Source organism: Pseudorasbora parva, chromosome 11 (genome assembly GCF_024679245.1).
Source record: "Pseudorasbora parva isolate DD20220531a chromosome 11, ASM2467924v1, whole genome shotgun sequence".
Classification (NCBI taxonomy): domain Eukaryota; kingdom Metazoa; phylum Chordata; class Actinopteri; order Cypriniformes; family Gobionidae; genus Pseudorasbora; species Pseudorasbora parva.
In genome coordinates, this window is record NC_090182.1 from 27,499,304 (window position 1) to 27,511,584 (window position 12,281).

The 12,281-nt window shown below is 39.5% G+C and overlaps 1 protein-coding gene across 1 annotated transcript in view; it reads left to right on the forward strand.

Moving 5' to 3' along the window:
- Positions 1-1,815: 1,815 nt before the first annotated feature.
- The window catches only part of gpc4 (glypican 4), a 46,926-nt gene continuing 36,460 nt past the window's right edge, over positions 1,816-12,281 (forward strand). Inside the window, exon 1 of the mRNA XM_067457675.1 lies at positions 1,816-2,568. Within this exon, the coding sequence (XP_067313776.1) occupies positions 2,415-2,568 (154 nt within the window). The 5' untranslated portion in view covers positions 1,816-2,414. The remainder of the gene's footprint in view (positions 2,569-12,281) is intronic.

Sequence of the window (12,281 nt, forward strand, 5' to 3'; positions counted from 1 at the left end):
AATTAAAATACAAAATGTGCAATTATTAATCATTATTTTAACAATGATTCAAATTCTAATTTAGTAACTTTATGTCAAATTATTGCATTTAAATTATTTGTAATTTTTAGGTTAATTATGATTATTCTTTTTTAAAAGTGTGGTTCTGGTTTATGTTAAGCTGATTTAAATTTATATTTAAAAATTTGATTAAAAATTAGACATGCAAAAATGTTTAATGTCAACATGTTTAAGTGTAATCAGTCAGGAACTGATGAACATAATAGGAATATAAAACAGATTTGTATAACCTTAACCGCACATCTTTTGGTGCAGTAGCAATCATGGAGCTGTGGATTTGTCCATTATAATTCTGGGAACGAGAGCGCTCACCTTTTGTTTTCTATTGAGTTGAGTAGCTATAACACCGGTCACTCTCTCATATCCACAATCAACGGACCCCAGAACCCCTCCGCAGGATCTCTTTGGCCACTGGCTTTCCCAGCTTTGGTCACACAGCATGAATGGGGTAGGCTGAGGAATGCGGAGACACAATAGTTGGAATGTCAGTTTGCTAAGAGCTCCCCCCTAGACCATGCATAAGCGCGCGCACACACACACACACACACACACACACACACACACACACACACACACACACACACACACACACACACACACACACACACACACACACACACACACACACACACACACTCTCATACACTCTCATACACTCACACACACACACACACACACAAACACACACAGCCACAACAACACATGAAACATACACATGCTCCAGCAAATCCAGACATGTCAAAGTGTGCCCTCTGTGCTGATGCACTTCAAGGTTAAGAATGAATGGAGCAATGTGAATGAGATTAAGGAAAAATCACTGCACTTAATGAGGGGCACATGAAAACCATTTTCGAGAACATGCAGGCATCATTTCTTATAGATAATTATAGCAATCATATAGAAACAATTTGGATCATCTATGACATTCTCATCTCTAAAATAATCCTTATAAAGGAATAATTATAATCGCAGATTACATTTTTGGTTTAAAACAGATTAGGCTATTTTAACCACTATGTATCCTTGCAGCAAAATATCTGTGGTTTAACATCCTAACTTTCCAAAACAGCTCAAGACTCAGGAGTTTCACAACAACCACACTTATGCTTAGTTCAAAACCACTCTAATTATGGACCGTGTCGATGCTGTCCCTGAGGACTGTCATAATCTAAGTGAGATGTTTCACTTAGGTTGCTCATCATGGGCTGAGATTTCACAGTCTCTCTCTCTCTCTCTCTCTCTCTCTCTCTCTCTCTCTCTCTCTCTCTCTCTCTCTCTCTCTCTCTCTCTCTCTCTATCTCTTTTTCGACCCCTCTCCCCCATTCTTCCTGGCTGTCATTGGGCCGCTAGCCACACCACAACCTTTGCAGATCTGTGTCACATTTCATGACATGCAGACATATCAGAAGGCTATGCTCTCACCAATGTTTACTGTCTTTCTTGAGAGCTGATTTATGACTGATGATCTCTCTCTCTCTCTCTCTCTCTCTCTCTCTCTCTCTCTCTCTCTCTCTCTCTCTCTCTCTCTCTCTCTCTCTCTCTCTCTCTCTCTCTACTTCAAACCATCAATTTAGGTGGCAAAAACTCTTGTTAAATGTCAACAATATAGCTACTCAGTACAGGAATGATTTAAACAACATGTACACGAGTAGGCTACTGGCAGACTGTAAATGTTAATATTCCAAGTCAATGTAACCTCCTGCGCGCGCCATGCTCCACCCCGCGTGTTTCGCGTGGCCAGCTCTCTTTGTCCGGAACTCAGTTGCGTGCTCGCGCAGTCCTAACTCTGTGCTGAGATCTCGCCGCGCGCACAAGCAACTCCTCGATTCCGATTCTGCGTCCCGACTGCACAACAGCGAGAGAGGGGGGGAAACTTTCCTAAAACTTTTTATCGCAATTTTCTCGCCTCTTCTTCGACAGAACACACTGCTTTGCGGACCATTTCAACAGAAGAAACTTATTAAGAAGTAGGCTACCTTGCCTTTACAGCATTGAACATGTGTGCGCGTGCATAGCGCTGGACATAGTGCAAATTGGTTTTGTTTTTTCTTAATAAAAAAAAAAAGTCTCAACGAAGAGCGCAGAGTCTTGACTACTCTACTGTTGGTTGTTTCTTTTGTTCGTTATTTATTCTTTACACACTGCGGGATTGTTTCGCTCGTTGTTCCGAGGCCCGGTTTTTATTGCTCAAGAAAATCCAGTTCGCGAGATCCGAGCGGCTAAAAGTTAAACCCAGACGCCGCATCCCCATGAGGAAACCTGAAGTGCTCATCGAAAAGATTTCGTGACTGAACTTTTAGTTTTGTTTTCTTTTACTTTTTGGTGTCGTGGCTCCACTGTTCAAGCAGTCAACAATGAAGATGTTCGTTGTTTTTACTGTATGTATGTCGGTTGTGGTTTTGGCGTCGGCTCAGGCTGATCAGAAGTTAAAGAACTGCAATGAAGTCAGAACTGCCTACAGTTCCAAAGGTTTCAACGTCAACGATGTTCCCAACAAAGGAGTGCATGGTGAGTTACACTGATTTTATTTACCTAAAATAGTTAGTGACATTTCCTTTAAAGAAAGCCTTGATTATCAAGGATTTCGGTAGCTATCGCTGTGCTGTTGCCTACACAATTGGACTTCCAGGACATAACAGTTCGACAAGAGAGCCTGCAAATGTCTGTTTTGTATTTTCTAAGAAAGTCTATAGACAAAGTTTACAACACGGACAATATATTTATTTATTTTTTCTTTAGTGTTCACTCATACAGCTTAAATTGCATCATTAAGGTGACTAACACAGTATGACAGTGCAATTATGACTTAGTACAGTATGTGATAGTTCACCAAAGTTAATACTGTAAACGTTTTCCTTTTGCTCCATGCCTTATTTTTATGTTGTTTAGGCAGAATGACAGCCCTAGTCAACATTATCTTGCATTATATTAAAAAATGGAAACAAGGTAATTAAATGGCGAGACTGTCATTCTACCTAACAACATTTTTGTTACACAGAAGTACCGTGCGTTTTGTGTACATGGCCGATTTTTTTATTTAGGGGGAACTGTCCCTTTAAGTAGCTTTCTCCATCTAACGTTAGGTAACCGCACTTCGGGGTTGTATGCAGGCAGTTACTGCATCTTTTAAACGGGATGCTGCTCGTGATTACATTTCTATAGTTACAAGTGTTCCGTCGGTCTTCCCCTCCACACCCCCAGCTGCTGTCTTTGTTTCAAAGTGGTGTACTTTGTCATTGTAAGCGAGAGTCAGTCATCGGACAGTGATTGTCATTCAGAAGCACTAATGCTCATGTAAATGCACTGATTTTATCTGGAGAGGGAATGGGGGCAGGGGTTGTAACAAGTTGCAGTTTTAGCTCCTCTTCAGGTTTGAATGAGGTGGAGAAACTAGCCTCGGGACACAGTTTGGATATAATCACTGACTTATTTCCCCTTAAGTAAAAGAGAAAGTTTTCCTCCTGTACTCTGCGTGAGGGCAGTTAATCTAATCATAATCCAATTCACAGACACGAAGGATAGCTACTCACTACATAGGCCTAACTCTCATCTGAAATCTGAAATTGGCTTGAAACACTCCCAAATATGCATTATGAAGTTTCAAGCACTTTCACAAGAGTGCTGTTTTTCACAAGGCTACAGCCATGCCTATTGGGACTATGGTATTGACATTATATAGCCTACAGTAGTTTTTACAGTATACAAGTAGGCCTAGTTATTGACTTGTGCTTCAGACACATTTTTTCCGTATTTCTTCTCTGACAGTGAAAATATTCCCAAAGAACCCAAAGTGGGCTCTAAGGCCCCATTCACACTGCAGGCAAAAGTGGCCCAAATCTGATTTTTTTGGGGTCAAGTGACCAGGTCAGACTTCTTCAGAGGTAGTGTAAACACTCAAATCTAGCCCAGATCTGATTTTTTCAAATCAGATTTAGACCACATACATATGTGGTCCTGAATTAGACCCAGATCTGATTTTTTCCAATGTGGCTGCAGTGTGAACAACCAAGGCGGATTTGATGTGACTTTTACGTCAATCTACGTTGACATTTGTCACAATTATGTGCCAGCGAGTTAGCCCTAGACACAAAAGACACAGACAGTAATTTTAAAAACTTGACTAGATATGGAGAACAGCGATGGAGCGAGTCAATGGAGGGAGAGTGGGATTTTAGACCTAATTAGTATATGGGGAGATTCATATTCATAGCTTCAAAGCTTCCATTCAAGCTAAGCTAGAAGGATCCTACCTAATTTCGCTCTCTTTCTTTTCGTTCTTCTCCTCTTCAGCACATGCTCATTAATGTTATGGCTTCCATTACACAAACATTTTTAAATAAAAGCGAAAATTCTTACTTCCTCCATAACTTCCCCGTACTTTAGTGCAACAACGTGCTGCGTCTGATGTCATTGATATTGTTCTTTTGCACATGCGTATTAGTTTGAAACCTCAAACAGTTCACACTGGAATCAGATATAGGCCACATTTTAAAAGGTAATGTGAACAGCCAAACAAAAAATCAGATCTGAGCAAAAAATCAGAATTGAGCATTAAAACTTGCGCTGTGAATGGGGCCTAAGTGTCATTAAGCGAATCAAGTTTTGATCAGTGTGTGATAAGAGTGACAGCTTTCTCCTCACTAGGGGTGTAAATTGGACATTTCATCACAACACCATCTGACATTGATTCTCTTAGCCAGCAATACAATCTTTGCAAATACCTCAAAAACATACAATTACAATTTGATTAGATTCAGGAGCCTGTAATCGGTATACCAATACAACGATTTGATGTGCCAACACATTTTTTTACAAAAACAGTTACATTTTTATGAATTTACAAATGCCGCCAAAATATGATATAAACATTTAATTGATCTTTCTGGAAATTTAAAATTTTACATCCCAATTTGGACATACACAATGAAAAAAAAAAATGAAAAAAGAGAGACAAATTACAAATTAATGAATAAATATTAAAATGATAAAATTTGTTCCATATTGCATTGTTGCATCATTGGTCATTTAATTGAATGTAATGTATTGTACACCCTACTCACTGCTAAAAGCATTTCAAATCAGTCAAATTTGAGGAGCTGAGTGAGCTTTTGGTTAATGTGTTTTATCTAATGTATTTTTATTTTTTTATGAAAAAAAATATTAAACCAAGTGCATGCATGACTGCAGCTAGGTGAAGGGGAACAGTTGAGCCTTCATTTTCCCTGTACTTTACACCAGTCCAACATGTCCATTTTCTTCCCTGGGCTGTCATTCCCCGAGTGTTCCCCAACATGTCTGGATTTGTCATGTTTTATTGTGTCAAATCTCCAGTTTTGTTGTGATTGCTTTAGAGAATGAATTGTAAAGGCTCGTTTAGATGGTAGGTTTGTGTGCCGTGTGTCTCTCACAACGGTGCATAATATGTGTCGGGACCCTGTGCGAGGCTAACCTCAGTTAGCATGCCTTTGTCAATAAGAGACTGAGATAATTGATACAGAAAAAGTGACATGGTCTGCTCTTGCTGAGGGGTGGAGGTTCTTAGAAAGAAAAAGAAGGAAGCACAAAAAGCCCTGCTTTGGCTTAACAATGTCTCCTGTTGCTAGGGAGAAAAATGGTCCACAGGAGAACCTAATTGAACTGGCAGTGGCCCCCTGGTTCTGGCATTCATAGCTGGCCCTCTTCACCTTGTAGTCAAAACATGTCTTCTTTATTCTTCTGTAGTCTTCTGTTTCATTCTCTTGGTTTGATCCTACCAATCCTACCTGAGCATTAATCAGGCAAATAGTCAAAATTACACTCCATGCATGACTATTATTCTGTTTTCCAGAAATTCATTAATTCATATGACTTTAATCAAGAAAGACTGGTCGTTTCATTGAAGACCGCTGTTCTTTTGAATGTCGTTTTGCTTTTGTTAGAGTTGTAAATCAGAAGTATAGAATGTTCTGGCTTTTACAGACACTGCATTCAACATGGCAAGATTTACTGGAGCCGCTTTTGATTTGCAGGGAAAGGATGAGATTAAAGTTTAATTTTGATTCTTGTGCAAGATGCCTTTAACCATAGAGCTCATGATTGGGAAGTAAACCAAAAATAAGGAAATGTGGTTATAACACATCTGTTAAAAAATAGCAAGAGACAATGTATGATGAGTCACAATGACCTTCCTTTAATGTCGTTAAATATTAGCCAGAAGCTCATTCGAATCTTAAAACACAGTCTCAAACTGTAATGCATATTTGAGTGGTCTTTACTGAAAGTAACTTTCTCTGGCATATCTTAAAATATGTCAGATTCATTGTTTTGTCTCAAGAGGCACTCCAGATGAATTGTCTTTATTAAACTAAGGCCTAATTCTGGTTTAATTTAAGCCCTGTCTGTGAAACCAGGCCTGTATATTCATATTTTTGTTTGGATAAACTAACCCTTTATTTTAGACTCTTTTAACCTCTAGCTTTTTTTTTTTTTTTTACAAATGTGGTTAATGTAGATTAATTACTTAAACACTTCACAAACCTTGAAGCATAAATATTTTAAAAGCTATTTCACCACCGTGCAATTATAAATTCATTATGGGCAGTTGTTTTCTAAATAAAGACACAAAATGTGCATAAAAGCACACATTAGGCATATGTTATATAATACTATGCAAATAACAAAATTTTGACAAAATGTGACAAAAAAGGTGACAAATTGTGTTTTTTAAGGCAAGGTAGAAATGTAAATATAGCAGAAGTTTTCTGGTCATATAATGTCTAGGACACCAAGCGAATAAAATTCCTGAGACCTACATTTAGCACTTTGTGCTACCACCAACTCAACTAAGCTGTTAAGTGAAGGCTGGGGTGTGAAATTGGTGTTAGAAAGTTTGTGTGTGTTTCTCTGCTTGATAAGCATGGTTTTTGTGAGGAGATTTTGAGAGCAGGGAGCTTTTGGTTAAGCAGAGGTGCGATCTTTCTTCATGGTCAGAGTGTCTCTTTAGATCCTCTCAGTTTGAGTGGACTGTGGATTATTGCACCTTTGGAAGCGTCATAGTTCTTTAAGCCTTGAAGTACATAGATCCCTGCTGAGGACTAAACTGCCCATGTCCTCCAGTCCTCAGCTAAACTGAAAGCGCTGCCTGGCATTCTTATAAAAAGCCTCACTGCTTGTCTATCGTTTGATTGGCCTAGATGTTGTAAAACACGTGTGTCAAGTGCCTCCCGCCCAGTGGCAGGCGGCCCATCTTCAAAAGTTTCAAAGGAGGGTGGTTAATACTGACCAGATTGGTATCACGCCTTGTCAGCAGCTCCTCATAGAGATCCAGCAGAATGCTTTTCCCTGATCTGGAGAAATCTGCTTTGCTTTATGGTTGGCAGTTTGCTCTTATGTCATGCGTCAGGTATGGACAATGGCAAAGATCAGACATGTTTCCTCCCCTTTCTCCTGAAAGATTCATCATACTCTTAATTACTTCAATACATTATGAGACTCTGAGAGGCGATGACATCAACTCTCACTGGCATTTTGATATTGTACAGATCAAATCTGAATTGGATGCACTTAATCTTTGGCCTGTAGCTGATGCATCAAGATCTAGATAGTCTTTTTTATTAGTATTGCTTGCTTTGTATTTTTGCTTTTATAAATGATTGACACATTGTCACATCATCTGGGATAAGCAAGTCCACGCTAAATGTGTGAGTACAAAACCTTTCAAGAAGTTCTACCCTTTTCCTCTCCTGTGTGTTTGTTTATTAAATACAGATCGCAATTTGATGAGGTAATACCGTAAAAAGTTGCATCCCTACGTGCATGTGAACAGTATACAGATGAGGCTTTTGCGCTATTTTCTGCTTTGTAACTTTGTGAAACATTAGGTGCATTTACATGAGCACTTTAATCAGTTTAAAAGTCCAATCCGAATGAAAATGCTCCATATAAACACCTCAATCGGAATAAAAATGCCCAAACCGAATGAAATTGTAATCGGTTTGAGAGGGGTGGGATAAACCTTTTCAAGAACCCATCAAACGAAAAATGTAACCATGTAAACGACCTGACCCTATTACTTTTCAGTGTAGGTCCTTATTTGATGTGATACGCGCCTTCACCACTGGCCGCGCGTCGTGCTCACATACCCGCAAAATACCGGCAGTTCAATAGGGAATGCGGATCTCTTAAAGGGTCCGCACTATATTCCTACTTGTGGAATATGGACCTCCTCCAGGTATGGTGTGGTTCTGGTGTGCTCACTGGTACACATTATCAATTTTTCATACGAACTGTGCCCTGCTCTGAATTAAACTGCCAGTGTAAAAACTCCCTTTATATTCTTAAAATGAGAGGAATCACTACTTACTCTTAATTTTTAAGTTTAGGCTTAAGAGACATTAACAATTTCTTAGATAAACATCTATGACCTTTGATACGTTTAGTCTTCATGCTGTATTGATTATTATTGAATAAGTATGGTTTCATTAATAATAAATGTACATTTGCATAAAGCATGCATATTTGTCCATACCCATGTTGATTAGAGTATTAAAAACTAAATTTAAACTTAATTTAAGATACATTTACAATTGCTAAAAATGTGCGATTAAATTGTGATTAATCGCGAGTTAGCTCACGACAGTCATGCGATTAATCACGATTAAATATTTTAATCGATTGACAGCCCTAGTTGAGACCATCGGACATTGTTTTTCAGTCGGATCAAGCTTGCATTTGGAATAATGCTCAGATTAACAGGTCTTTATTTACCATGCACCACAGAATATGAATGCACAACTGAAACTAAACTTTAATTTATGACCTGTTTTATACTTTCTAATAGTCATCATGTCAAGCATGAATAATAGCAAAATAAATTCAGCAACTGTTACTGTTGTAACATAAGCACCTCCGAACATGATCAGAATCAATTTTCTATCAATTGAGACCATGTACTAGCCTAGAAATCTAGACGCACCCTAGTGGCAGCAAATTTAATCTGCCTGTGAGTGTCGTCTAGCAACTCTCAATACCCTTCTGAGCTGTAAACGCCAAACTCTGGCCGGGCCAATCACATCGTGTATAGAGTCGGTGGGCAGGGCTTAACATGACGACGGCCGAGTTGCGTTTGCGTGCTTCTAGTTAACACAAAAACTGGCGAACGGCGGTCTTTCGAATCAGCTTTGACCGCGACTCTGGAAGACTTGGAGTTAAGCTTTTCTCTGAGAAAAGAACAAAGAACGGCACTGAAGTCATTCTTAAGAAGGGAAAATGTGTTCGAGTTTTGTCGACCGGATACGGCGAATGTTTAATCTATCAACCGTCTATGCTATCAACGAACTCTGCTTCATCTTCGTTGCTCTGGTTGGTTGTAGCGCTATCCTGTCGCGTGCAGAGGGAGTTTGAAAGACAACCGTTTATCCCGCCCCTCCAAACATCTTGATGTGGGTCTGGCTTGTCAGGCTATCCATGTACTTCATGATACCTTGTTTTTTTTTTGTTGAGTTACTAAAAATAAACCATTGCCACTCGAAACCATGTGAAATCATTAAAAATCCCTTCAGGGTGTAAGGGGTTAAAAATGACAGCTAACATGTCACTTATACATCTTGAATGATCAGGATCTTCTGAATTTCCCTAGTTCTGAATTTCCCTAGTTGATGAATAAAGTGTCTGTCTAAATCCAGCAATCAGATATAGTGATAAGATATGATCTTATTTGCTGTATGATCTTGCATCCTCTAAAAAGGCAGAACAGATTTATTCCACCTCCTTATTTGAATGTTACATATTAATGAATGGGAATTCCTGCAGTCCGTGCATTACAGAACAAGGATATAATGTAGATTGAATTCAGCTGTTTAATTGAGTAAAAAGCAAACAACTTGCTTTCTTCTTTAATTGAGAGTCAGATGGGTTGAGTGTCACAAGAAGTTTATCTCCCCAGTTAGAAAGTTCATTTATACAGGGATAATGAGACCTCTGTCTGCGTGCAACGGTGTCAGATCAGAACACACACACTCATACACACTCATACACACTCACACACTCTCACACACTCTCACACACTCTCACACACACTCACACACACTCACACACTCTCTCACACTCTCTCACACACACACACACACACACACACACACACACACACACACACACACACACACACACACACACACACACACACACACACACACACACACAAACACACTCATACTCACACTCGCTCCATTCCAGCTAATCAGAGGAAAGTCACGCTAGTGTGATAATTAAAGAACAAATCACATTAGTTGTCACTGTTGGCAGTCGTGTGCACTATTAAGGGCAGATGTCTCTCATTCAATTAGAGGTTAATGTAATATTAAAGTAAAAACACTTAAATATTTAGTGAATTATTAGTTTAAAGTGATTATGCGTATTAACATGTAACATGTCCATGCACCTTCTGTTAAGATTTTAAAGTTACTGTACACTACCAATCTTAAGTAAGATTTTTCCTCTCTAATGCACCAAGAAATGTATTTATTTGTTTAAAAAACTGTAAAATTGTGAATTACAAACTAGAATGTACATTTCCTGAATAAAATGTGAGTGGTGCTTGCGATGGCAAATCTCAGGACCCGGTTGCTATGTTGTGTATACTGCTTTTCTATAACCGTTTTCTATTGTATTGTAATACATTTCAAATGTAATTTATTCATGTAAAGAATGGAGTAAAGAAAATGTATCTTTTCATCAGTGTTGCATGATCTTTCAGAAATCATTCTAATAGGTGGATTTACTGCTCTAGAAATGCTGCATTTCCACCAACAGGCCAGAAGCATGTAATTGAGTTTGAATATCAGAAGGAAGTGGTCTTGTGAATCTCTGGTAATAAGCAGGAAGGAGGAGAAGTGATGGTGCAGTGCAACCTGGCCACACACTAGTGTTGTCAAAAGTACAGACCGCGATACCAAATCGGTACTGAAATGTTAAAAATGTGACACTTTGAACGCTATTGAGCGGAATCGTAAATACCTCTGACTGGCCATTGTGCTCACGTGCTCATCAAATATGTCTGTGATTGGCTACTACGATCAGCGCTTCACAAACATGTTGTAAAAATACATCAATAACGCTTTTCACAGAGCGCTTGCAAAGATACACAAAGAGCTTTTGAATGCAGGTGTCTGTCAGCCTACCGGTCTGCTGGTTGACGCCTGATTATGCTTTGTAGCCAATCACAGGCACATCCGATGCACACGTGAGCACAATGGCCAGTCAGAGGTGTTTACGATTACAACTCAACAGCGATCGAAGCATCACACTTTTAACATTTCGGTACTGATTTGGTACTTTTGACAACACTTCCATACACTCTAATTTGTAACTGTTTTGGTGAATTGGGGCTAATTCATATTAATTTGTACAGTTGCAAGCTGATTCCTGAAGTAGATGTGGTACTTGATTCTGAAGACTCAATTAAATCCAAGGTCTGTTAAAAATATTTGTGATTTATGACTTCTAAATATATAAATAAACCTCTTACTTGGCTTCCTCTCTATGCCCCTTGCAACTACTACTACCCCCCCCCCCCCCCCCCCCAAAAAAAAGACGGCCTGGTGGGGGGTAAGTGCAGTGTGTGGAGCACAACAATGCGGCACCCCTTTTAGTCCAAGTCTGCCCCCTCCTTAGCACATTCCACATGGGACCACCAAGACCTCACTGGAACCTCAGAGCCAGGAGCGGCAACAAAGACTGGGGGATCTTCAACAGAGGATTGACTGACTGTTGAATAAAACAGGAGGGAGTTTTAACTGATGGAAGAAGGGTGGCATTGAGAAGCAACTTAACATGTTACTAACAGGAGCTGCCACCACATATGAGCAAGTCACCCATCACAGGGAATTCGAGGAACGCTCCGAAACATTGCCTGGGGTGGGATTCATGAGCTCTGACTCACCCTGAGTCATCTGTGTGCTCCGATGTGCACAGGCATGAAGAAAAAAGTCCCACACTTCCTCTGCCCAAGACTTGTGTCTCTTGTGACATTGTTATTGTAGTTTGTGGTTTTCCTGAGTAAATCTGGCACTGTACAGACTGATGTCGGATGGGTGCTGTTTAAAATCTGGCCCTGTGTTTTTGGCTTTCCACACATAAAGACAGATACAGGCTGCCACTGAAGTTCCTTGTTAACACTTCCCATTTGCATGCTGTTAAATCGACACTCCCTGGGCCCCCAAACTTGGCCAGTGGGTCTGTTTCTG